The sequence below is a fragment of the Drosophila ficusphila genome, unplaced genomic scaffold, assembly GCF_018152265.1.
Source record: "Drosophila ficusphila isolate 14025-0441.05 unplaced genomic scaffold, ASM1815226v1 contig_414, whole genome shotgun sequence".
NCBI classification, from domain to species: Eukaryota; Metazoa; Arthropoda; class Insecta; order Diptera; family Drosophilidae; genus Drosophila; species Drosophila ficusphila.
In genome coordinates this window covers 5925689-5949040 of record NW_025064328.1, presented here as the reverse complement: position 1 = coordinate 5949040, position 23352 = coordinate 5925689, and the positions used below count along the sequence as shown (strand labels likewise).

Genomic DNA, 23352 nt, shown 5'->3' with positions numbered 1-23352 from the left:
CGTCGCTCCATCTTCATCTCTTTTGGCGGTGCGATCTGATGTTATGTTTACTCATCATCGCGGGGCAATAAAACCGAAACCGAATTCCGAAAAAAAAGTGGCAAAAAACCCCGGAGCAGAGCGCCCGCTCGTAATTTCTGCGAGTACTTCGCCGCTTATCTAGTGCGCCCATCGTAATGGCAATCGTAAGCAGCCGAAGCCAAGAAGTCGAGAGTATAAAAAGCAGGGCTTTCGTTCGGCCAGCCAACAGTCGTTCGCTGGATACCGCCCACACTTAAGACCAAGTCCAAGGATATATACACCCTCTCTACCGACATGTACAAGTTCATCTTCCTCGTCTGCTCCGCCATGCTGCTCAGCTATGTCCTGGCCAGGCCACAGGATCTGCGGGCTGGAGCTACAGCTCCCACCAGCACCACCACACCGGCCACCATTGTGAAGCAGGATAACGTGAACAATGCCGATGGAAGCTTCAACAGCAGGTGAGCTAATAATAAGATGATTCCTATGTGAATAAACCTGTGAATGAACCTATGCATGAACCTATGAATGAACCTACGAATGAACCTATGAATGAACCTATGAATGAACCTTTGAATGAACCTTTGAATGAACCTTGACTGTACTTCCTTTTTAGCTACGAGACCTCCAACGGAATACGCGTGGAGAACATCGGCTACCTGAAGAAGATCATCGTTCCCAAGACGGAGACCTCCGATGGCCAGGTTATTGACGAGCACGAGGAGCTGGTCCTGGTCCAGACTGGATCCTACAGCTACAGCGATCCCGATGGCAACCTCATCACGCTGCGCTACGTGGCCGACGAGAATGGATTCCAGCCGGAGGGAGACCATCTGCCCGTGGCACCACAATAGTTTTACCATCCATTAGCCCCCAGCTCCCGATAATATTTCGCTTGAAAGTATTATGCACTGCCTGAATGCCATACGAAATTGAAGTGTCTACATTCCGTAGTTAGTCTTAAGCAAACACACACACACCGAATCGCCTGCAAAGAGAGAAATAAATATTGGAAACGATAATGAAAACGACAACTGAAGTGAAGTTACTTCTCAGCCTCGCGTGGCCTATAACATTACATTACCGAATTGCCCTTCACGCTTGCGGTTAACACTGATGATAGCCAAGTGGAGATGAGATGGGATGGTGTGGTGGTCATGAGCCAACTGCCAGATTTGTTTACACTGGCGCTCCGGTGGTAAAAGCCCTCAGCACCGAATGACATTGATGCTGAAATGGATATGGATAGGAATTGGGTATCGTGTTTTGGCCAGACTCAATGGGGCATACCAGAAGTCTCAGATGTTTAATTACTCTATAATGCCCATGATTAAATTGCCATTAGGTGTGGATTGAGCCACTTCATCAATGGCTAATGTGGGCCAATCGTGGGATCAGTTGATCGATCATTGAGCCACCGGAATGTTGAAATTAGTCTGGAGCTTCGTCATTGTTTTTGGCAGTCTTCTGCGACTAAGTCCTGTGGATACAGCCAAACTACTTCCGGTAGGATAGTTGCTACACACAGAACTATAAGAAACCACATCTCTTCTTTTCTATAGAACTTGGGATACATTGTCGAAATGAAACAAGTGGACTGCGTGGGCAATCCAAACTACTTTGCCGACCTGAGCTGCAAGATCGTAACGCCCAGAAACAGGGACGTGGAAGCATCTGTGAATATTGTACAGAAGTTGAGCGTCTTGAGTGGATCGTTGAGGGTCTCTATTCCGAATGCCAGGAAAGTCAAAACCCAGATATTCGACATCATCTTTGATGTGTGCAAAGTTTTGCGTGAACGCAAGCGGAAGATACTGATCGACCTTTTGGTCAACAGTTTGTCCAGGAACAGTAACATTAAGGCTTGGAAGTGTCCTTTTCAAAAGGTAAGTACCGATTGTATGAACATCCTTTTCAAGAAAATATTCTAAGAATCTTCTTGCAGGGAAGATTTGAGTCAAAGAACATTTCCGTTGCCAGTTTGCCACCTGCGCTAACCGAATCCGAATTTTTCGTGAACTTGGACTTTTTATACCCAAAGTGGGTCCGCTAATGAATGTCACTTTACACGGCCATCTTTATGAAGTGGCAAAGGAAAAAGCCAGGAAGAGGAAATATTTCTAACAGATTTGAATTTCAAATAAGTTTGTGGAGAGGGTTGCATACTTTCAGGCCTTTTTGAAAATAATGACAAATTAATAAATGACTGGCTTTAAGCCGAAATCAAAAAACTGGGATAGATTTATAATTATTAACACAGTTGTCAAGCCCAATTGGGCGCTATAATTATAAGTAGTGCAAGTTATGTTGCCGATTAGTAATTACTTCAATATTGATATAGCTTCAAAATCAATTCAGTTCGCCGACGACTGACTGACAGAAATGTTCTACCTCTGTTTAACATACCTTCGGATGATTTTATTGCTTTTATTACTCATCCACCTGATCCAATACACAGAAGCCAAGGTAAAACATTGCTAGTAAATAAAGAAGCTAAACAATTAACGAATATATTTGCAGAGGCGGATAAGATGGGATTGTTTCGACTGCCAGATGGATGGTTCTTTTTCTGATCAAATAGAATGCAGAGTCGGAGGAAGCAGACATTCCCTTTTAAATGTGGAACTAAATCTGCTGTCGGAACTTGAGCAAATTAAGGTTTATATCAATATTTCGACCAAGTTCAAATCAACAATTACGTTTCGAAAGTTCTTCGACATTAATTTCAACGGATGTCGCGTGATATCGGACATGGTTCAAGGCACCATGGTATCGAATATGTTCAATGCAGTCGTCAAATCGAGCAATCAACCTCGGAAATGCCCCATTCAAAAGGTTAATTTCGTTTTTCACTTTAGTTCAATAACTAATATACCCGTTTCAGGGCACACAACATCAGCATTGAAGACGCTTTACCCATGTTTGTGCCCACCGCACAGCTCTTCATCCAAGTAAACTTTTACTCTCGACGGCAGTTGTACTTAAATGTTAGTGTAATGGGAGAAATACTTGAAAAATAAATACACATTTAGGTTCTGCTTTTATTTGTTTTCATATTTTATAGACAACTTTAACCGAATGGTCGTTTTTAGCGGCCATAAATAAAAACATTAAGCTGAATTTGCGTATGAACCCATTTAAAATGCAATCACGATATAAATCAATTATTGGGGGTATAATTATGAAAACAATTACCCGCGAGTGTTTACACTTATAGCCAATGTGTGGGCTTTCGAGCCACACAGTATTAATTGGTCCGAGCTGCAATTACAACATCATGGCTCAATTTCAATTGATGCTTTTGCTAATTTTTCTGGTTAACCAAAGCGAAGCAGCCAAGGTTTGCTAATATTTACTATTCCGGATCAGACTTCTAATTGCGTATTCTGCAGACTTTCACTAAGGCGCGTTTGAAAATGGTTTGGAAAACATTTAACTGCTCCCCCAATCCGGAGTATATTGATCAACACAAGTGTTTCATCTTGGAGTCCGACAAATCCCTGATCACCACCGAGCTGAACTACATTAAGGACATTGCCAAATACAATGCCACCTTCAAACTGTTTATGCCTCGAAGACCTTCTAAGCCATTTCAAAAAGTTATTGACGTAAATGTGGACGTATGCCAGTTTGCCAAGGGAATTCACGGACACAGATTCATGACGATCGTCATCAAAGCCTTTGGCAAGCAGGCATCCAATCTTAAGTGTCCCCATCCCAAGGTAATTATCCTTGTATCCCAAAAGCATTTTCATATATTTTTTCCAGGGCGTTTACTCGTATCCCAGCATTAACATTGCCGAAAATTTACCCGCCTTCTTGCCGGAGACCGATTTCAAAATCGAAATGAATTTTCTAACCGCTGAAACGCATGTGATTAACACCACTCTGACTGGATTCCTGTACGACCCACTCAAAAAGAAGCTAAAAACGATTTAATTGTCGAAAGCGAAATAAAATGTGTGTATTTAATACACGGCTACCAGATGGAATTCAAGGATTAAACCGAGATGGAAAGAGATTAGGATTAAATTTGGAGCGCTTAAGAATTAATCAAACTGTTTATGGCCAGGCCACTTGTCACCCCGCCGGTACGTGATCTTTATGTCAAGTTCCGTTGACGATTGCCTCAAAATCGCCACTAGAGCGTTATTTACGAGTCAAGCTCAAGATTGGCCGCATCGACAAGCATTTCATTTCACAACCGACACGGCGGCAGCAGCCTGAATATTTATGGCCAGCAGCGGGGTTCTGTTAGCTGTTTTTGCTGTCTTTTGGCTCTCAGCGAATCCAAATACGAACGGAACGGAACCGAAATGTCAAATGTTGTTCATAAGAACGGCAGCAGCTCGCCGGCAAATGCTAAGAATGTAAGGGTGAAATCGCTTGACATTTGCAGATGCTGCAATTTCCCTGCGCCAGCGGCAACAGGTCAGTGTGTGAGTGGGGCAAAGTTGCCAGTGGCTGTGGGATGGTGGATCCGTGGCTCGGTGGATCTGCGATGGTGGTGGTGCACTCGAAAGCTAACCTTGCCCAGCTTTCGTTTTTATTTTATTTTCCATTTCGAACGTGCGTGGAGCTGCATCCCAAAAAGTTGCACAACCTGCCATGAATCACCAGCAACACCAACAGCAGCAACAGCAACATCACCAGCAGCAGCAACATCAGCAGCAGCAGCAACATTGGCAATCTGAGGCTTGGCGGGCGTTCGTTTGACTTGCCGCTGTGGGTGCGGAAGACGAAGACGAAGACCTGGCCAAAACATGATGGCCCAGCAGAGGGAGGAGAGCTCGTTTGTCGCAATAGGCGTTGGAGTTTGGCAGCTTTTTCGCCGGCTCTTTGGCGGTTGTTCAACCCGCTGCATTGTCTCTGGCCTGTTGTTCCTACTCTCTGATTGAATTTGTCGTTTGTCGTTTTACATCTTTACATTTGCCAACGGCTGATTTGTGTAGTGTGTTCTCTTTGGCCCAAAACGCGTTGCAGATTAACCCAATTGTTTGGCAACTAATTAACATTTGCCAAGACACGGGCTCGCTTTGAACTCAATTATCGTCTTGCCTCATCTGTTACAACAACAATTTGCGCTTCGCTGGTGCGCTGGTGTTGGTGTTGGTATTGGGTCCGCCAAACTGCCGCAATTACAAGAATGCGAATCCGAATCTCGGTCCGAGTGTGAATCTGAAAATGAATCCGAAAACGAAGCTGCGAGGGAGCAGCTCTTCGGATGCACTTCTCAGATGCACTTCTGCCGAGCCAAAGAGAGAGAGAGAGAGAGCCAAAACGAAGCGAACCGAGTGGAGCTGGCACTTTTGGCCAAGTCAACAACGAAAGCAAAAAACTAGTTCTGGCCTGTTTCTAAATAACGGCATTGCGAAGATGAACGACCGGACGCGCTGGCGGAGGACGGACGTTTCGCAGACATTTGAGCCGGGCCTACGAGCGGGCCAAATACGAACAGCGACAATAAGCCGGGCTAAGGTGGCTCCTACTGGGGTTTGGGCTGAATCAATAACTCTGCACAAAAATGATAATATGAAATTAAAAATTAATTTTTAGAAGTTAAACACATCTTTGGTTTAAGATAAGTAGGTAAAAACAAAAGACTTAGGCAACGAACTTGATGCTTCTGTAAATTAAGTCAAACTTAACTCCCACCTTTCTATAACAACTTACAAAATTTGAATATATTTATTATTTTATTCCCACTGACTTCCTTTCACCTAAGACTCTGGGACAACCTCAAACGAGAGCGACAGTGAATTTTTTTTTTTTCTATTTTAGCATTTAAGCGTCGACGAGCCTACAAACAACAATTACCGATCGGTTGTCTGATCCAAGCAGAAACAACAAAAACCCGAGCTACTATGGCGAATTCCACTTCCATCCCCATCTTCACCTGCGAATGCATCTCCATCTGCATCTCCATCAACAGCTCCATCCGAATCCGAATCCGAAACAGAAACTGCGACTGCAACTGCAACGGCACGCTCTCCCATGAATCCGCGGCTCACCTGTGTGTGGGTATGGGTTTTGGACACGAGTGCAGCAGTGCAGCAGCAGGAGGATCGGTTCGGGTCGGAGCAAATCGCATATATAAGGCCTAAATAGGGCCGCGCTTGGCACAGTGTCTAACGGAGCTGCTTTCACTAGCCAGTGCGATCAGTGCCAGCCAAACGGGCGACAAGCGGGCCAAAACAGTGCAATTTGTGCAATTAGTGGAATACAGTGGATAAGCGGCAGAAACTCCTTGCAAAATGAAAGTGCTCGTAAGTGAATTAAATAACCCCAGATTCTTACCCTGTCGGATTTGGTTAATTGGTGAAGTGAATCAAGAATAATTCTTAAGGGTACCAAAATATTGAACAAAGTAGTGAAACGATTGGAGTTTTTTAAGCATATTTTTGAAAAAGGATAATCGCTTGCACAATAAATTATAACTATTTATTTCCTCTATAAGAAGAAACAGTTTCTGTTGTCCAATCTATTTGTTGAAATAAAACATTTCCTGAAATGTAATATTGTTGCAATTTGATTCACTTTTTTAAAGGAATTAAACATTTTTTTTATCGATACATTATGCACATAATTTCAATGCCTTTTGCAGATACTCCTCGTACTTTTGGTTATATCCTGCCAAGGACAACACCACCATCAGCACCAGAACGTGAACAACATTCCGCGGGATGACAAGCCAGATCATCATCGCCACGAGGACCATCGGGAGACCAGCACCTGGATTCCCATAATCAAGTACAACAAGGAGCAGAGCGACGACGGCAGCTACAAGACGGAGTACGAGACGGGAAACAGCATCGTCCACGAGGAAACCGGCTTCCTCAAGGACTTCGATACGAATCCGAACGGAGTGTTGGTGCAGCATGGCCAGTACTCCTACCAATCGCCGGAGGGAACTCTGGTGAATGTGCAGTACACGGCCGACGAGAATGGCTTCCGCGCCACCGGGGATCACATTCCCACGCCGCCGGCGATTCCCGAGGAGATCCAGAAGGGACTTGACCAGATCTACGCCGGTATCAAGTTGCAGCAGGAGCGGCTGGAGCAGCGGGCCAAAACAGATCCGGACTTTGCCAGGAAGCTGGAGGAGCGACGGGTGGCCAACCAGAATGGCCAGTACATTGGCCTGCTGGAGAACCAGTAGACCAGTTCTCCCATCTCTTATTCCACTGGGAACCCCATCCACCGAACCGACGATCCTGGAAACGTGTCTCCTTCGCATTCTACATCAACATCAACAAGACTGTGATTTCACTCTGCAAGTTCTTCTTCCAAATCGCTGTACCACCACTCCGATTGATATACTTTGATAACTTTTAATTTCCAACTAAGTTCCATAAACAAACACACACACACACAGGTGCACATACACACACACACACTCACACTCACAGGGGCGCTCAATCAAAGTAATAATATTTTATTAACGAGTGTGAAAGTTTCGCCGCTTTGAAACAATAAAAGAAAAACTAACGTTTCCATTATGCCGAACCAGCGACTCGATGATGGATTTACCATATATTTTCTACTTTTTTCCGTTTAACAGCTGACCATATCCACGATGTTCAGACAGACGTGACAAAGCGTTTATGGGTCCTCATTATTTCCACGTAGTGTTTCCCCATTTACCGTGCATCTCTCGTTGCTTTATTGTTTACTTCGCAGATCGAATTACCCCATCGTACGTACGTACGTCAGTTTGTTGATCCCATTCCATGCCATGCAGGTTGGGTTTTTCCAATTTTCCATATTTCTACATCGCGCCGCCATGGAAATTTTCTTTCGAGAGCCTCCTCGACTGGTTGTCGAGGTTGCATAATTACGTCAGATTTGCCAGTGCCATTCGACTGGTCTCGAGGAAGCGGGAATCTGTGTCTATGTGGGAAGCGGAGGAGGCTGCCTTGCCAGCCGGTTGAAGTGGTCCGTGAATGGGTTACTGGCGTAGCCTCGATTCCCGCCGAGACACCTCTTCGTTCTGCCAATTATTCCATGGGTTACCGTTCGCTCTTTTGTGAAAAGAAGCCCTTAGCTACGTAAACACGTAAATATAGAAACCGAAAAACACTGTCATCAAGCCGAAAGAACAAACAACCGAGACAACCTTTTGGGCCACAAAACGGCAAACGATTTGGCAACTTATTTGCATAAAACGTAAACACACAGATACTATACTATGTTAGGTGGTCTAGTCTGGCGAAGAGATAAATCAATTCCGCTGCATTTTCACCACCGCAGAAACAGGGCCCAAAAGCGGGGCCCCGAAGAATGTTTATTCGCCATTAAGTTTCAACGCTCTTGCGCATAATTAAGACGAAAAAGCCATATACCATAATACGCCAAGCCGAACAAAGGAAAATTTTCTATGGCCCGTGATTAGAAAGAATCTTTCTTGTGGGCCTGCGCGGCCGCTGGAATTGATTTGGCCAAGTCAGTTGCCGTTTAGAAGCCGTCGCGTGCAGACCACAAATCGCCAACAGCCGGGAAACATTGCGAAGAGACCCAGGGAAAAGTAATACCCAGCAGTGGTTCCCCCAGATCTTTAAAAGCTCAAAATCGAACTCGCGGGAGCGTTAAACCGAAAAGTGTGCGGGGAGTGAAGGGAAATGGGGAACTGAAGAGGTGGACCGTCAGAAAAGTGAAGATGTGAAGAGTCATAGTTATAGATGGAGAAAACAACAACAAGTGCTTGCGAATATTGAATTGACATCGGAGCTCCGTTAAAGCAAAAAAAAGCAGAAGCCAAAAAACAAACAAACAAAAGATTGTTACTGTGGTCGTTTGAAAACGAGAATGAATCAATAAACCTTAAAAACTAACTGTAAACTTCAAAAGTGGCACAGCATCGGCCAAACAAAGAGTAGCGAACCAAAGTAGAGGAAGATTTGTAGCATAATTTGAATATGGTTAGTCATTGGAAAGAGTGCCTACTGTGGCTGCTGATGGCAATCAGTGGTGGTTCCCAGCTAATTGCTGCCCAGCAACTGCAGGGTCCTCCGCGTCCCCGGGGGCGTATACGTATTGCGGATATGCAAATTCCAGCTTCTGCCGCTGGAGCAAATGCACCTGCCCTGGGAAACTGGCCCGGTCTGTCGGCTGCAGGTCCCATCAGCTCCACTGTGCACATCCACATTCCACTGCTGCGCGAGGAGAGCGTGCCCCTGGCTGCCACGCCCAGTCAGGAGGCGGTGGTGTACGGCAACTGGAAGCCGGAGCATCCGGAGAAGCCCGAGGATTCGGAGACGGAATCGGAGTCGAGTCAACAGCCCAGGGAACGGGTCTACGGACGACTGGAGGCCATGCTCATGGGAATGCCAGCGGATGGTAAGGTTTCAGATTCCTACTTTAAGTTGTTTATATCTTTTAATGCTCTCTAGAACATTTCCAATTTATTGAATACCACGACCATGGATAAATACAGAAATTTTATAATAAAAGTTTCTTACAAAAATCACAATTTAATTTTTGCACCGATTTAATACCAAATGTTTTAACTATGCAATCTATAATTTGTTAATTTATTTATGGGAGACTATTTTAAACAATAGGACATCTTCTCAGTTCTTTAAGTACTCTGTATCAAAAATACTTTTCCTTTCCAGGAGTTGACGCAAAGCCATCGACTTCCAGTGAAGAAGAAATCATTCCAATAGCACCCGGTGGCTACCAGAACCCCACATATTCCCGGCCAGCCAGCTTCGAGAGATCGCCGGAAAAGCATGGGCGTAGGAGGATCACCAGCCAGCAGGCACCGCAGCAATTCGAGGTGGTCAGGGTTAACGATTCGGATCCAATACTTAAGGCCATGGCCAAGCAGATAAATGAGTCTGTGGAAACGACAACGACGAATGCCCGAAGGAGCTCCCAGCACTCCGGCGACGACAGTTGGATGCCGCTGCCCTATCCATATCCTTACGACACCACAATGCCAGCTCCACCTGCGACAAGCTCAGCACTTCCTGGGTTCATGCAATCCTCGGTGGTTCATCCACCGGCACCCACGCAGGCCACTCGATCCACCGAGGGTCTCCTCAACTGGCCAACTGATTTCATCGACAGTACCTCGAATACAGCGAGCACTGAGCGGATGGAAGAGCACCTCCAGGCGAACATAGACAGGAGAGATGAGAGCATCTCCGATCCTGCGGATGAGTACAAGTACTACGAGGACTCGCTGAACTCCGCCCAGATGCACAGCGAACTGAGTGTTCCAGAGACGATGCCCCTGAACATAACCCGGGTGGGCATTCCCTACGAGGATCGCAACGCCTTGGAGGAGCCGACCATATGTGTGCCACTCACCGTTTCGGAGACCTCCCTCTCCTCGGACAGCATTGTGCCCCAAGTGGTGGAGGTGGAGAGGGTCTACTGCTTCCCGTTACCCAAAGTAGAGGTGCGACCGGGTCACGTGCGTCCGCAGGTGGAGCAGGTGACCAGGGAGCAGGAGATGTCCGAAACCGAGATGCAGCCAACGGAGTCACTAATGCCCACTGATTCCACGGCGGGCTCATCTCGAAGATCACTTGGCGTCCTTACGCTGTTCCTTCTCATTGGTTGGAGTTTCCGGACGGGAATCGCTATCTAGACTTAGGATCGCTTGAGATCATCTTAACACAACACTCAGGGCTCTTCGATAACTTCGATTATAAAAACATTAAAGCTAAGTTAAAATGTACAAACTAAATAAGCTTGTTTAATTTTATGTTGTTGGTAAAGGACAAGTAAGTACGTTACAATCGTTGCTTAAAATAGTATTTGTAAAATATAATAATTAAATACCTTATTTCTTCAGAAATTATCCCTAATCAAACAACACAAATAACTGATTATAAAATACGTCACTCTTTGTTTTTCAAACAAAACGGATTACGATTCAATTGTTGTCACCTCGTTTTGATTAGATATTTCATTCATAAGAATTGGCTGTTTACTATATTATGCGTTGATTAGATTAGGCCAGTATCAAAGTTGTGACTTTGTGGCTGACTTTTTGGCAACAAACAGATCGCGTGATGCTTTGCGTAATTCCATTCGAATTACTCGGCAGTTTCTCTGTGAACTGGACTCCGGAGTAGAGCTGTTTCTCCTTCCCGGGCAGATGCTTGGCCACATAGTCCACAATATCCTGTTCAGTTACTTCGCTTCCTGCAGCTTGAGCGTCTCCTCCGGATTTCCGTAGTAACCATTCCAGGGCAGACCCGTGTGCACATAGATTTCTCCGGTCTGGTTGTAGGTCAGGTTCTTGCCCTCCTCATCCACAATACGCACCCGAACTCCTGGCAAAGGCCTACCCACCGAGGCCAGGTTTTCGATCCCTGCATTCCCTGTTGCGACCCCCAACTCGGTCATTCCGTACCCACTGGTTATGATCGCTCCCTTGCAGATGTCCTGGACCTTCCTCAGGGTGGCCATGGATGCCCAACCGCCGGTGTAATGAATGTTCAGAATGGAGGCCAGGGCCTCCGGGGTTGCATCTGGACAACTGGCCAAGGCGGAAAGATATCTGGGTGGCAGTACGGCCACGTGGATCTTGTACTTCTCCACCAATTGCACAAAATACTCCGGGGTAAAGGGTTTGTTGGTAATGATGCGAGTGGTGCCCAAAACAGTGTTGAAAATAAAGCCATACAGACCGGTTAACCAATCCAGGCAACTGGGCGAATAGAATACCATTTCACTGCTGCCCACCCTGAAAGTTTTAAATATGAATATTTCAATCTCAGTTTGAGTTAGAATTTCTACGCACATGGTGTCACTTATGAGGCTATTGTTCGAAAGACAAACAGCCTTGGGCAAACCAGTTGTGCCCGATGAGCAAAGAATGGCGACGGTTTGTCCACCTCCTTCCTTCAGGGGTTCTGGCCTAAATGGATTTTGTGTTAGCTACAAAACATTATAATTGAGGGTCAAAGAACTATACTGACTTGTAAATCCTTTCGGTAGCTGTGGGTTCTAAAAGTGTTTCAATGCTTGGAACTCCTTCAACGTGATCGGTAAGTGTAAAGATCTCCGGGGACCAACTACTAGTCGCTGCTTGAATCTTCTTAATATCGATGCCATCGCAGAATATGACGGTTGGTTTGGTGATAGAGAACACGTGGGATGTAGTGGCTTCATTGGGTTGGATTTACACATTGACCTAGATATTATAATTTTTTTTAGCAATACAAACCTTAATCAAGTAAAGTGCTAAGGGAATGGAATGGCGTTCCGTTCAGGAGACAAGCCACTCCCAAGGGCATGGCATATGTGGAGTTTTGGATAGCGATTCCAATTACGTCCTTGTGACCCAGCCCACGCTTTTTAAAAAACTGAGCAATCCGAATGGCCCAAGTAATCGCCTGCTCAAAGGTGACCTTCGAGCCATCAATATCGTTTATCTAGATGTGCTCAATTAAATCTGTTGAATGCCTTGAATAGATTCCTTTAAATAGAACTTACCTGGCACACATTCTTCGGCCAAGTTTTCATGGTATTAAATATTATTTTACCAACAGCTGTGTCATCGTGGTAAGTCGATGTCCTTTGGACCCCACTCCATATCCTTTCCTGCTCGTTATATGTCGCGGATGATTCGGCCATATTTAATAATGCTCCACGAACCTGGTATCAATCACAAACTTTGAACGACTGAGCTGCTTAGATGAAGAAACCAGTATTTATAGAAGGCCAAAATAGCAAATCATTCTGTAGTTCTTGTCAAAAGTTAACCTCTGTACTAGCTTATCAAAAAGGGTCCAAGGTTTAGGAAATCAACTTTTTATTATTAACACTTATGTTTGAACCATATTGGAGCTTTTATTCACCTTTTAAAATGTTTAAGTGTAATATTTTCCGCATAAGTGATTAAAATATTTAAGAAAGCATATTTAGAGCCTATTCCAGATCAATTTTTCTTACTTGTGTTTTTGAAAAAATGCATCATTCACTCTTACTCAGCAACATATCGTATCTAATCGAGACTAACGACAGACAAATTCGAAGCAAACAAATTGATTGGCCTTCAATATAAAGGCGGTTATCCTTATCATCTTTTATTTTCGTCGTCGGCAAATGTTTTGCCCCCCCACATTCACAGCCATGATAACATGTTGGTAAGAAATAAACAAATGGAAATTGCTTTGCCTCAATTTATTCAAAGAAGCTAATCTCTTATCAGACTAAACAAGGTTGTCAAGAACCGGCAGGCTTATAAATAAATAACAACTAGTTTATTTTATTGGAACCAAACTTCGTATAACATACAATACAATTTCTTATCATGTTGTCATGTTAATCATGTTAAGTTATTTCGATTAGCAAAACCGCAAAATAGAACGAAAAACGTGACATAGATTACTAGTTATAAAAATTATATCAGAATAATTGTTTCTGTCATGTTTGCATTTTATTTTCCATTTATTTATAGGCAAGGCTGGATTCTTCTTAGAGGGCAGTGATTGTTTTATTAATATATATAAATTCTTTGATAAATGAAATAACTTAATACATTAATTCTTAGAAAATCATCAATTTTTAGCAGCCTTTTTCGCAACAAATTCCTCTCGGGCCGCCTTGCGTAAAATCTTTCCGTTGGGATTGGTGGGCAGTTTGTCCGTAAACTGAACGCCTGCGTGGAGCTGTTTTTCAATTGCTGGCAGCCTCTTAGCCACATGATCAGCGATTTCCTTGGCGGTTATCGCTGTACCATTTTGTCTGACCACCAGTGCACCTGCGGCATCTCCATGTTGCTCGTTGAAGATGCTGATGACACTCACCTCCTTCACCTGAGGCAGTTCCGCTATAACGCCTTCGATTTCGGTGGGCCAGTAGTGGTTGCTCTGGTACTTGAGGATCTCCTTTTTGCGGTCCACCACAAAGAGCTGGTTTTGCTCATCGAAGTAGCCCAGATCGCCGGTGTGGATCCATCCTTGGTTGTCCAGCGTGCGTTGGGTCTCCACTGGGTTGCCATAGTATCCTTTCCAGGGAAGTCCCATGTTTGCGTAGATCTCACCCACCTCGTTGTGACCCAGATTTTTGCCATCGTCGTCTACGATGCGAATCTTCACACCTGGTGGAGGTTTTCCTACGGTGTTTACCTTGCCCAGTCCCAAATTGTAGGTGATTCCTCCCGCCTCAGTCATCCCGTAGCCTGAGGCCAGTATCGCACTTGGGCAGAGCTCCTGCATTTTATTAAGAGTTGGCAGTGATATAAATCCACCTCCGTAGGTCATAAAGTGAATGGAGGCCAACGCTTCCTTCGTGGCTCCGGGATAACTGGTCACTGCAGACATATGGCTAGGCGACATTATGGCAAAGTTCACCTTGTATTTCTTAACCACCTGCACAAAGAACTCCGCAGAAAAGGGCTTGTTGGTTATAATGCGGGTGAGGCCCAGCACGGTGCTCAAGAGCAAGGAAGTTAGACCACTGTACCAATCCAGACCACTGGCGGCAAAGAAGACCGTTTCACTGCTCATCGGACTGTCAAAGAAGCAAATAGTTAGGTTCAATTTCTAATAGAATTATTTAGACTTACAAGAAGGCCAACAGAAGACTTCGATTTGCAATGCAGACCGCCTTCGGCATGCCAGTTGTTCCCGATGAGCACAGGATGGCCGCAGTCTGCTCGCCTCCTTCCTTCAAAGGCTCAGGTCTGAATAAAAATTCGGTTTTAGTGGGTTCTAAAAGCGTGTCGATATGTGGGACTCCTTCAACAGGATCAACAACTGTAAAGATTTCCGGTTGCCATGCCTTAGTTGAGGCATGGACCTTTTTGTACTCCTGTCCATCGCAGAATATCACAGATGGTTTGGTAATCGAAAAAATATGTGTCATGGTAGCTGAAATATATTTTTGAATACACGTTAACATTTTTCACTGTTTGATAACTTTAAACTTACCTTCATCGGCGACCGGATTTACTGCGTGAAAGGGAGTTCCATTCAGCAAACAAGCGACAGCCACTGGCATTACATATGTGGAGTTCCTAGCCGCAATGCCAATTACATCCGAGTGCTTCAGTGCCTTTTTCTTAAAGATCTGTGCCATTCGAATAGCCCAAGTTATCGCCTGGTCAAAGGTCACTGTCACACCATCCACATCGTTTATCTGTTCTTAATGGTTATCGATGAGAATGAGTGTTGTCATTCTTGGACTAGCGGACTTACCTGACACACGTTTTTTGGCCATGTTTTCATGACGTTGAATATTATCTGGCCCACAGACGTCTCATCGGTGTACATTTCCACCCGCTTGCCTCCGCTCCAGATTCGATCCTTAGGAACGTAAGTTGTTGGATTGCGCAACATTCTTTAAGTTTCACGACGATCCTTCGCAACCGGAATCAACAGAACAACTGCCGGTTTGCTCCAAGGGGAAGTGCTTTTATAGTGAGCCAGAACATCCAGAAATCTGCAAGCTATGGATGACCTGCACCAACTGCTCAACGGCTTATTTACTACTTATCTTATCGGACAAAATTTTTAAACTATCTGCAGGGACGTCTGTACTCAGCGCTGAGCTGCTGCCAAACATTTTATCTAAAAAGCTGGTAGAAAGTGTTAAGAACTCTATAAAACTTATCAAACCGTTCCATAAACTATAAGCCATAAATATTTTGAGGGCTTTACAATAATAATAAATTGAAAACTATATTTAAAATAAAGTTATTGACAAATAATTATCGTGACAAAGCTATTTCTATCTTATCTTTTTCATTAAATTCCAAACGACAATATACACAGTCATGAATGGTATTAATCGTACGATTTTTATGGACCTTTATTACAAGCCGTATAACCATAAAGCACCCATAAAATGTTAAATTGACTTTTAGCAATTTACTATCTAAGAATCGCAGGAACTCCGATAAGACAAACGCCTAATAAACTTAAAGACCTAATGGTCACGTTTTGACCAAATCAATGAATCATATTTAAAAGACCCCCGTCACAACTTGTTGGGAACCACTTCCAATCCCGCCCCCACGAAAATGCAAAAGGGATTAATTGCTTTCGCAGGTACATTACATTTATTGGGATCCAAAGGTCACCTCGCTATCGACAGACCCTCCTCGATCAGGGCACTTGAGCCACGATTCTGAATCGCTTCAAGTATCTCCCGGCACTTGTGATTAAAACTATACTCGACCGTAGTGCCGATCGTTCAGATCTCACTTTCCCGTTCCGCTCTTGGCGACGAACACGTCGCGTGCCGCCTTTCGCATGGTCTTGCCATTGACATTGGCCGGCATTTTGTCGGTGAACTGGACTCCGGCTCGCAGCTGCTTCTGTACGGCAGGCAGCCGCTTGGCCACATGGTCGGCGATCTCCTTTGCAGAAATGGAAGCGCCCTTGCTCCTGACCACCAGTGCCCCGGCCGCATCGCCCTCCCGCTCGTCGTAGATGCCCACCACGCACACATCCTGCACCTGGGACAGCTCCGTGATAACGCTCTCGATCTCGGTGGGCCAGTAGTGGAGGCCCTGGTACTTGAGGATCTCCTTCTTGCGGTCCACTATGTACAGGAAGTTCTGCTCGTCGAAGTAGCCGAGGTCGCCGGTGTGGAACCAGCCCTCGAAGTCCTGCATACGTCGCGTCTCCACGGGATTGCCAAAGTACCCGTTCCACGCCTGACCCGTGTGCACATAGATCTCGCCAACTTGGTTGTAGCCCAGGTTCTTGCCATCCTCGTCCACTATGCGAATCCTTACGCCCGGCAAGGGTCTGCCCGCCGAGGAGACGTTGCTGATTCCAATATTGATGGTGATGACACCAACCTCTGTCATTCCGTAGCCCGAATTAAACATTGCTGTCTTGCAGATCTCTTGAGACCGCTGCAAGGTGGCCAAGGAAACCGATCCTCCGCCGTAGTTGAGGTGCGTAATGGGAGACAGGGCCTCCTGTGTGGCATCCGGACAAGTGATCAGTGCGGATAGATATCGAGGTGGCAGTACGGCGTAGTTAATCTTGTACTTCTTCACCAGGCCCACAAAGTACTCGGGGGTGAAGGTCTTGTTCGTAATAATACGGGTGCATCCGAACACGGTGCTGAAGACGAAGGCCCACAAACCCGTAATCCAGTCCAGGCAACTTCCTACGTAGATAACCGATTGACTCGTGACCAACCTGAAGTGGTTTAATGGAATATTAGGTTATCAGGTTTATAGAAAATATAAACACTTACATGCTTTCCTGTATCAGAATGCTGTTAGAAATGCAGACAGCCTTGGGCAGACCAGTGGTTCCGGAGGAGCACAGGATGGCCACGGTTTGGTCTCCGCCCTCCTTCAAAATTTCTGGCCTGGTCATCATGATTAGCTTATAAACTTGAGAGCTGCAAGGATTTATTACTTACTGGTAAAACCTTTCTGTGGTGGTCGGATCTAGCAGGGTCTCAATGCTCTGGACTCCCTCAACGTGATCGGTGAGGGTGAAGATTTCTGGATGCCAACCAACGGTTGCCCTATGAATTTTTTCGTATTCGTGCCCGTCGCAAAATATCAGCGTTGGCTTGGTAATCGAGAACACGTGAGTTAAAGTGGCTGAAAAAATTGGTAAGTTTTGTTGTTCCTTATCGCTCAATCCCTTAAAGACTATACTGACCATCATCTAGCATCGGGTTGACCGAATGGAAGGGAGTGCCATTCATAAGACATGCCACTCCCAGGGGCATTACATAAGTTGAGTTTTTGGCTGCAATGCCAATAACATCCTTGTGGTTGAGACCTCTTTTCTTCAGGTACTGGGCTATCCGAATGGCCCAGGTTAAGCCCTGCTCGAAGGTGACTGTTACCCCATCAACATCACATATCTGAAGAGAGTATATAAATTAAGATAAAAAACTATAAACGACTTTTTTTGTCGGCTAACTCACCTGGCAGACGTTCTTCGGCCAGTTTTTCATGTTGTTGAAAATTATTTTTCCCACCGAGGTGTCATAGTTGTACATGGAGTCGCGCTTGGCTCCGCTCCAGACATTATCCTTTTCGTTGTAGGTGGTGGGTATCATAGCCATCTCGATGAGGTTTTCTCGTAGAACTTATTCGCGGCCAGTAAATGCAGTGGACTGTGGTGTCCGCGGGTGAGTGCAGTTCCATTTATAAGGAGCCCGAGCATTGGGAGTCCAGTCTCGAAAGATACTTGAAGTGGATCTACTGCAAGTGGCTTACACCTGTACCACCTTATCTTTTGCCTGCAGAAGATAGTGCCCCAGTAGATTTCTGTCTTGGCCATGACTATTTTATACCCTGCTCCAAAGTCTTGAGGCAACCGATGTCTTTAATCTAAGTACATTAATCCGCTGTGTTGTTTTGAAAGTCCACGGAAATGTCCAGTAGGCTAACACCACCTTTCAGACTGAAATTCCCATTAATACCGCATACTAAGGCCACTCAACTGCATTTACAGGGAATTACGGTATGCTTAAAAGTGGGGTAAATATGTAAGTGGTTTTCAGAAAGGTACCTATATCTAATCTTCCTCATTCAATGCTAAATCGAATCAAAAGAAAATCCCAAGTCCCCACTGACAAACAGGCTTAAGTACCGCTATAAATAGGGAAAATTGCTCAGCTATAACACCTGACTATCTCTGATCCAAATCACGCAAACTGCACAATTGTCCAGGAAGTGGCACAGCAGTGAGATTATTGTTCGTTTTATAAGTCATGGGATTTAAACGCAATCAAAACACAATCATAAGATTTATGGCTTTATTAATTTTTCTCTACTTTGCTAGCCAACAAGTTCCGGTAGGTGTTTAATATTTTAGTTTTTACCAGATTCATTTTATGTTAAAATTGTCGGAACCCTCTCCTGGATAAAGTTCGTGGTGACTCTTAATCATTAAAGATGTACTTCCTTTTCTTTTGTAAATTGAAATTTTAAATTTATAAACGCTTTTGCGCCTTAAAAGTCTGGCAGCTTTATTAGCCATCCGGCAACATTACGAACAGCTGTCAAATCAGCTGTTGTAGATAGCAGCCCTGGCCTTAAAAATTTCACGGCCAACAGCCGAAATTCGCGGTCAGAAACGCGGAAATCTCTAGTTTTATGTAATGTTTAGTTGACGAGGAAATATCCGATTTGCGCGCTAATTGTCCTACTCTGCAATGTTTAACTATCGCCTCGGGGTTGTGGTCCGCTGCGCGCGGCAGAAGCCGCTGTTGTTATGGGCGCCCGTCTGCCACCAAAGTTCTCTCAGCCCGTTGAAGGAATACGAACAGCGTGTCAGTTCTGGCCAAATGAAGAAAGATGACAGGCAGTTTCAAACGATGAAGGAGCTAGATGCACTGTACCACAAAATTCAGAGGTATAAGCCCAGCTACAAGGAGGGAGGTAGGGGCGGTGGCTTCTTTAGCTCCCTCTTCGGCCGCAAGTCATCCGGGGATGAAGATCAGGATGATCCCAACGCTGGCAGCCACGCCCCTCAGGGGCTGTACCTTTACGGTAGCGTGGGAGTGGGCAAAACTACACTGATGGACTTGTTCTTTGACTGCTGCACTAAGGTATACATTAAATTATCTTTCACGACCGATTTTACCACTAGCTGGTCTTTCAGATCAATCGCAAGCAACGCGTCCACTTCACTTCGTTTATGAACAGCGTGCACACCCGCATTCACGAGGCCAAGCAGAGACAGGGTCCTGTTGACCGGGCCTTCAACTCGGAGAAGCCTGAGCCCTTCGATCCGACTAAACCAGTTGCTGACTTGATTGCTAGGGAGTCCTGGCTTATATGCTTTGACGAGTTCCAGGTGACGGATATAGCCGACGCCATGGTGTTGAAGCGCCTGTTCACTCACCTTTTCCGGCATGGAGTTGTTGTTGTCGCCACGAGCAATCGACATCCCGAGGATCTGTACAAAAATGGCTTGCAGCGAACAAACTTTCTGCCCTTTATTGCGCTTCTTCAGAAGCGTTGCAGAGTGTCCCAATTAGATTCCATTGACTATCGACGAATTGCTCAGTCTGGAGACACCAACTACTTCGTCAAAGGCCAAACGGATGCAGATGGGAGCATGAATCGCATGTTTAAAATCCTTTGCGCTGAAGAGAACGATATTATCCGACCGCGAACCTTGACTCATTTTGGTAGGGACTTAACATTCAACCGCACATGCGGCCAAGTGTTAGACAGCACCTTTGCGGATCTGTGTGATCGCGTAAGCATATTATTTATCATTTCTAACGGTTACTAAAAGTATATACCCGAAATAGGCTTTGGCTGGCAGCGATTACCTGCAGATTTCGCAGTTCTTTCACACCGTCCTTATAAGAGATGTGCCACAACTTACCCTGGACTTGAAGGCACAGATGAGACGCTTCATAACGCTAATAGACACCCTGTACAATAATCGAGTGCGCGTCGTCATCTCCGCCGACGTCCCGCTAGAAAGTTTATTCAGTTTTTCTGGAGGATCCAAAACTCTTTCAGATTCCGAAAGAACTTTGATGGATGACTTGAAAATAGTGAGTGCTAATCGATGGTGCTAATTTGAATGCGATAAAAACATTTTTTTTCTTGACAGAACGAATCCAAAGCTAGTTTTTTCACTGGTGAAGAGGAGCTCTTCGCCTTCGATCGCACCCTTTCACGACTCTACGAAATGCAGAAGCGGGAGTACTGGGAGCAGTGGGCCAAACATCGATAAAAACCCCATAAAGCAAAGCAGGAGTTCAATTAGCGCAAAAAATTCCCCGTATCACAAAGCAGTAGTTCAATTAGTGCAATTAAATTATTTGTTTTCTACCTCGACGTCGTGGTATTTTACTGACAAAATAACCCTTAAAAATTTAATTTTTCATGAACTTGCAATAAGTGCCTTTGGCAAGTATTAAAGCAATAAAAAAAATGTACATAAAGTTATCTAGGCATTTGTTATTTATTACTCAACCATTTGGCATTTGTATTTGGAAGCTCGAGCTTCGGAGTATATACTAGTTTGTTTGTCACTGGTGATCTTGTAACGGTTTCGGACTCTTAAATTATCAGTTAATTTGCGCGATCTGGCAACGCCACAATCAGCTGCTCATAAATAAAATTGATAAGATTGCTCTTCCCATTTCTTTCGGTTGAGGTTCCGGAGAAGATTAGAGGTCAAGAGCGATTGGATCTAAATTTTGGAGTTTATTTTCAAGTGAACAATAATCAGCAGCATGGATGTAAAGGAATTGGAAGTAAACAAAACCCTACCCTTTGGTGAGACATTAAATATAAAGAAAGATAGTAAATAAGAAATATTTGTATACTTAAAGACCCCTCCCTACTGACGGTCAACATCTCGCTGCGTCAGATTGAGGAGATCGCCATGACGGTGTCCCAGCGATGCCATGTAACCGGGGCTAACGAGATCGCCTGGGCACTGAGAGCTCTAATGCTCACAGATCTGACCACCCTGGCAGGAGATGATACGGCGGCAAACGTCCGAAGGCTGTGTCTTCGCGCCTGCTATCCCTTTGAGCCCCAGTTCTTTGACAAGTTCTTTGACCGGGCTCTCATCTCGGAGATGCACACGGCAGCCGTTTGCGTTTATCCCGCACGGGTGAAGGACGCTTACCAAACGCTCCAGCAGTACGACAAACTGGATCAGGTGGCCATTGCAGCGGTGGCCACTGGCTTTCCCACGGGCCAGTACGGCTTGCAGACTCGTCTGCAGGAAATCAGCCACGCTATTCTGGCCGGCGCCACCGAAATCGACATTGTAATCAACCGCCAGTTGGCTCTGGTCGGCGACTGGGAAGCTCTCTACAACGAAGTCGTGCTTATGCGCAGTGCCTGTGGACAGAGGGCCCATCTGAAGACTATTCTAGCTATCGGTGAACTGGGCACCATGGAGAATGTATGATATAGTTTCTTGATCCTATTTAAATTATCATATATTAATAACCTCTTTTTAGGTCTACAAAGCCGCCATGGTTTGTATGCTGGCTGGAGCGGATTTCATCAAGACCTCCACAGGAAAAGAGACCATAAACGCCACCCTTCCTGTTGGCCTCGTTATGATTTTCGCAATTCAGGAGTTTAAGCGTCGCACTTGCCAGATTGTCGGCTTAAAGCCAGCTGGAGGAGTAAAGACAGTTCGAGATGCCATCGCCTGGATGACGCTAGTAAATGAAACATTAGGTATCCGTTGGCTACGCCCTGAGAGGTTCCGATTCGGAGCTTCCGGATTGCTTGACGATATTGAACGCGTGGTGCGCGAGGGCGTTAAAAAACTGGAGGAGGAGGAGGCCCTAAAAAATCAGCCTATTTCTCGCGAGGCTGCTGCCGCCGAAACTTTCTGCAAGGAACTGCGCAAGAAGAAAGAGGCCCAGTAACTGGCGCTTTGTTTTAGCCTTTACTCACACAGAGTGCATTTATTGTAACATTTTTATACAACTGACTAAAACCTATAAACAAAAACCCCTCTATGTCCGACACTCTACTGGGCGGGCGATTTGAAGTTGAAAGCTACCTGCGCCGGGGCCGCCATTAGATCCTCCTCCGCCTGCTCCTCGCCGTGCTGAAGCAGCTCTCCAGGCGAGACCGACTCCTTGTGCGGCTGATTATCCGGCATTTTCACTTGCATGTCCACCGCAAAGAATGAGTCATCAAAGTTGATCCGATTGCGCTCATCCTGCTCCAAATACATGGCTTTGGGAGCAGTCGCTCCTCCCATGGCTTTTTCGTAGGTGTTTAGCCACTTGAGGTTAAGGTTGATGTGCTTGTTGGCCGCGTTATACTTCTTTGGCTTCTTCTTTGGCTTGTCCGCGTAGTAGTTATGCTCCGACTTCAGCGGCGGAGGAGCAATCTTCTCCATCATTCGACTTTTAGCGTCCAACTTGGGATCAACGTAGTCGAAGAGCGGCAGATAGAAGTTGTAGGGCTGCTCAGTGGGCGGCAGCATTCGCTGCTGCGGCTGCACTTGCTCCTGCACCTGGCTACTTGCCTCCGCCATGGCATCTTCCTCCAATGCTGGTCCAAAGATTTCGCCAGCACGCCGAAGAAGGTTCTCCAAACGCTCTATGGTTATGATGTGCGGATGAATGAGCTGGACATCGTCGTGTAGTTGTGCCCGCCGAGCTGCCGGAGGCTTGGCGACTACACAACAGCAAAATGCGCACAACAGCAGCTGCAAGAAGGGGATAGCTTAGTCCGTTTTGTCCACGGATCAGTAATCACTTAAACTCACAACCAGTAAACCATTCATGTCCAAATCAATTCTGATATTTCTGAACGAATCACTTTCAGCTACTCATAGGCAGTGCTCCAATTAAACCACCTTCACTTTCAGAGATCTCACACAAAGTGAGGCCTCCTTGCAGCTGGCCAATTCATTTATACTTGCGCTCCATGCT

At 45.4% G+C, this 23352-nt stretch overlaps 12 protein-coding genes across 12 annotated transcripts; 8 read left to right on the top strand and 4 right to left on the bottom strand.

Annotated features, from left to right (window-relative positions):
- Nucleotides 1–261: 261 nt before the first annotated feature.
- LOC108086661 (endocuticle structural glycoprotein ABD-4) lies at nt 262–1055 on the top strand. Its single transcript, XM_017183644.2, has 2 exons — nt 262–482; nt 638–1055. Exons 1-2 carry the CDS (start codon nt 316–318, stop codon nt 873–875), a joined length of 405 nt encoding a protein of 134 aa, XP_017039133.1. The 5' UTR covers nt 262–315; the 3' UTR covers nt 876–1055.
- Nucleotides 1056–1604: 549 nt separating this feature from the next.
- On the top strand, nt 1605–2074 carry LOC108086614. The gene is made up of 2 exons (XM_017183589.2): nt 1605–1907; nt 1967–2074. The coding sequence occupies exons 1-2, from the start codon at nt 1605–1607 to the stop codon at nt 2072–2074; spliced, it is 411 nt and encodes a 136-aa protein (XP_017039078.2).
- Nucleotides 2075–2403: 329 nt separating this feature from the next.
- LOC108086613 lies at nt 2404–3041 on the top strand. Its single transcript, XM_017183588.1, has 3 exons — nt 2404–2487; nt 2542–2871; nt 2910–3041. The coding sequence occupies exons 1-3, from the start codon at nt 2404–2406 to the stop codon at nt 3039–3041; spliced, it is 546 nt and encodes a 181-aa protein (XP_017039077.1).
- Nucleotides 3042–3298: 257 nt separating this feature from the next.
- On the top strand, nt 3299–3960 carry LOC108086612. The gene is made up of 3 exons (XM_017183587.1): nt 3299–3361; nt 3426–3743; nt 3790–3960. The coding sequence occupies exons 1-3, from the start codon at nt 3299–3301 to the stop codon at nt 3958–3960; spliced, it is 552 nt and encodes a 183-aa protein (XP_017039076.1).
- Nucleotides 3961–6159: 2199 nt separating this feature from the next.
- Nucleotides 6160–7518, top strand: LOC108086654 (endocuticle structural glycoprotein SgAbd-2). The gene is made up of 2 exons (XM_017183638.1): nt 6160–6287; nt 6626–7518. The coding sequence occupies exons 1-2, from the start codon at nt 6276–6278 to the stop codon at nt 7178–7180; spliced, it is 567 nt and encodes a 188-aa protein (XP_017039127.1). The 5' UTR covers nt 6160–6275; the 3' UTR covers nt 7181–7518.
- Nucleotides 7519–8670: 1152 nt separating this feature from the next.
- LOC108086659 lies at nt 8671–10652 on the top strand. The gene is made up of 2 exons (XM_017183642.1): nt 8671–9357; nt 9636–10652. The coding sequence occupies exons 1-2, from the start codon at nt 8937–8939 to the stop codon at nt 10616–10618; spliced, it is 1404 nt and encodes a 467-aa protein (XP_017039131.1). The 5' UTR covers nt 8671–8936; the 3' UTR covers nt 10619–10652.
- Nucleotides 10653–10989: 337 nt separating this feature from the next.
- LOC108086610 (4-coumarate--CoA ligase-like 7) lies at nt 10990–12615 on the bottom strand. Its single transcript, XM_017183585.1, is given in 5 exon segments — nt 10990–11722; nt 11780–11896; nt 11958–12144; nt 12206–12413; nt 12475–12615. Coding segments are annotated over 5 exon segments (1209 nt in total). The 3' UTR covers nt 10990–11166.
- An 811-nt stretch (nt 12616–13426) lies between these two features.
- Nucleotides 13427–15375, bottom strand: LOC108086655 (4-coumarate--CoA ligase 1-like). The gene is made up of 4 exons (XM_017183639.1): nt 15183–15375; nt 14916–15123; nt 14552–14855; nt 13427–14496 (listed from the first exon to the last, which is right to left on the bottom strand). The coding sequence occupies exons 1-4, from the start codon at nt 15321–15323 to the stop codon at nt 13542–13544; spliced, it is 1608 nt and encodes a 535-aa protein (XP_017039128.1). The 5' UTR covers nt 15324–15375; the 3' UTR covers nt 13427–13541.
- Nucleotides 15376–16018: 643 nt separating this feature from the next.
- On the bottom strand, nt 16019–18087 carry LOC108086769 (4-coumarate--CoA ligase 1). The gene is made up of 5 exons (XM_017183815.2): nt 17890–18087; nt 17619–17826; nt 17371–17557; nt 17200–17316; nt 16019–17141 (listed from the first exon to the last, which is right to left on the bottom strand). Exons 1-5 carry the CDS (start codon nt 18028–18030, stop codon nt 16187–16189), a joined length of 1608 nt encoding a protein of 535 aa, XP_017039304.1. The 5' UTR covers nt 18031–18087; the 3' UTR covers nt 16019–16186.
- Nucleotides 18088–18985: 898 nt separating this feature from the next.
- Nucleotides 18986–20881, top strand: LOC108086746 (putative ATPase N2B). Its single transcript, XM_017183786.2, has 4 exons — nt 18986–19521; nt 19575–20177; nt 20233–20484; nt 20544–20881. The coding sequence occupies exons 1-4, from the start codon at nt 19126–19128 to the stop codon at nt 20664–20666; spliced, it is 1374 nt and encodes a 457-aa protein (XP_017039275.1). The 5' UTR covers nt 18986–19125; the 3' UTR covers nt 20667–20881.
- Nucleotides 20882–20938: 57 nt separating this feature from the next.
- On the top strand, nt 20939–22417 carry LOC108086747 (deoxyribose-phosphate aldolase). The gene is made up of 3 exons (XM_017183787.1): nt 20939–21214; nt 21271–21854; nt 21913–22417. The coding sequence occupies exons 1-3, from the start codon at nt 21172–21174 to the stop codon at nt 22330–22332; spliced, it is 1047 nt and encodes a 348-aa protein (XP_017039276.1). The 5' UTR covers nt 20939–21171; the 3' UTR covers nt 22333–22417.
- LOC108086748 lies at nt 22346–23337 on the bottom strand. The gene is made up of 2 exons (XM_017183788.1): nt 23187–23337; nt 22346–23126 (listed from the first exon to the last, which is right to left on the bottom strand). Exons 1-2 carry the CDS (start codon nt 23202–23204, stop codon nt 22437–22439), a joined length of 708 nt encoding a protein of 235 aa, XP_017039277.1. The 5' UTR covers nt 23205–23337; the 3' UTR covers nt 22346–22436.
- Between the last annotated feature and the right edge of the window lie 15 nt (nt 23338–23352).

Bases quoted from the DNA above. Each gene is read 5' to 3' on its own strand.
- LOC108086659 (XM_017183642.1), top strand. From the start codon at position 8,937: ATGGTTAGTCATTGGAAAGAGTGCCTACTGTGGCTGCTGATGGCAATC. The intron at 9,358-9,635 runs GTAAGGTTTCAG...TTTCCTTTCCAG, and splicing joins CATGGGAATGCCAGCGGATG to GAGTTGACGCAAAGCCATCG.
- LOC108086612 (XM_017183587.1), top strand. From the start codon at position 3,299: ATGGCTCAATTTCAATTGATGCTTTTGCTAATTTTTCTGGTTAACCAA. The intron at 3,362-3,425 runs GTTTGCTAATAT...ACTTTCACTAAG, and splicing joins ACCAAAGCGAAGCAGCCAAG to GCGCGTTTGAAAATGGTTTG. The intron at 3,744-3,789 runs GTAATTATCCTT...TATTTTTTCCAG, and splicing joins TTAAGTGTCCCCATCCCAAG to GGCGTTTACTCGTATCCCAG.
- LOC108086746 (XM_017183786.2), top strand. From the start codon at position 19,126: ATGTTTAACTATCGCCTCGGGGTTGTGGTCCGCTGCGCGCGGCAGAAG. The intron at 19,522-19,574 runs GTATACATTAAA...CTGGTCTTTCAG, and splicing joins TCTTTGACTGCTGCACTAAG to ATCAATCGCAAGCAACGCGT. The intron at 20,178-20,232 runs GTAAGCATATTA...TACCCGAAATAG, and splicing joins TTGCGGATCTGTGTGATCGC to GCTTTGGCTGGCAGCGATTA.
- LOC108086614 (XM_017183589.2), top strand. From the start codon at position 1,605: ATGAAACAAGTGGACTGCGTGGGCAATCCAAACTACTTTGCCGACCTG. The intron at 1,908-1,966 runs GTAAGTACCGAT...ATCTTCTTGCAG, and splicing joins GGAAGTGTCCTTTTCAAAAG to GGAAGATTTGAGTCAAAGAA.
- LOC108086655 (XM_017183639.1), bottom strand. From the start codon at position 15,323: ATGTTGCGCAATCCAACAACTTACGTTCCTAAGGATCGAATCTGGAGC. The intron at 15,124-15,182 runs GTAAGTCCGCTA...CATTAAGAACAG, and splicing joins GGCCAAAAAACGTGTGTCAG to ATAAACGATGTGGATGGTGT. The intron at 14,856-14,915 runs GTAAGTTTAAAG...AATATATTTCAG, and splicing joins AAATCCGGTCGCCGATGAAG to CTACCATGACACATATTTTT.
- LOC108086769 (XM_017183815.2), bottom strand. From the start codon at position 18,030: ATGGCTATGATACCCACCACCTACAACGAAAAGGATAATGTCTGGAGC. The intron at 17,827-17,889 runs GTGAGTTAGCCG...TACTCTCTTCAG, and splicing joins GGCCGAAGAACGTCTGCCAG to ATATGTGATGTTGATGGGGT. The intron at 17,317-17,370 runs GTAAGTAATAAA...CATGATGACCAG, and splicing joins ACCACAGAAAGGTTTTACCA to GCCAGAAATTTTGAAGGAGG.
- LOC108086613 (XM_017183588.1), top strand. From the start codon at position 2,404: ATGTTCTACCTCTGTTTAACATACCTTCGGATGATTTTATTGCTTTTA. The intron at 2,488-2,541 runs GTAAAACATTGC...ATATATTTGCAG, and splicing joins TCCAATACACAGAAGCCAAG to AGGCGGATAAGATGGGATTG. The intron at 2,872-2,909 runs CACTTTAGTTCA...CGTTTCAGGGCA, and splicing joins AAAAGGTTAATTTCGTTTTT to CACAACATCAGCATTGAAGA.
- LOC108086661 (XM_017183644.2), top strand. From the start codon at position 316: ATGTACAAGTTCATCTTCCTCGTCTGCTCCGCCATGCTGCTCAGCTAT. The intron at 483-637 runs GTGAGCTAATAA...CTTCCTTTTTAG, and splicing joins GATGGAAGCTTCAACAGCAG to CTACGAGACCTCCAACGGAA.
- LOC108086747 (XM_017183787.1), top strand. From the start codon at position 21,172: ATGGATGTAAAGGAATTGGAAGTAAACAAAACCCTACCCTTTG. The intron at 21,215-21,270 runs GTGAGACATTAA...GTATACTTAAAG, and splicing joins AAACAAAACCCTACCCTTTG to ACCCCTCCCTACTGACGGTC. The intron at 21,855-21,912 runs GTATGATATAGT...ACCTCTTTTTAG, and splicing joins AACTGGGCACCATGGAGAAT to GTCTACAAAGCCGCCATGGT.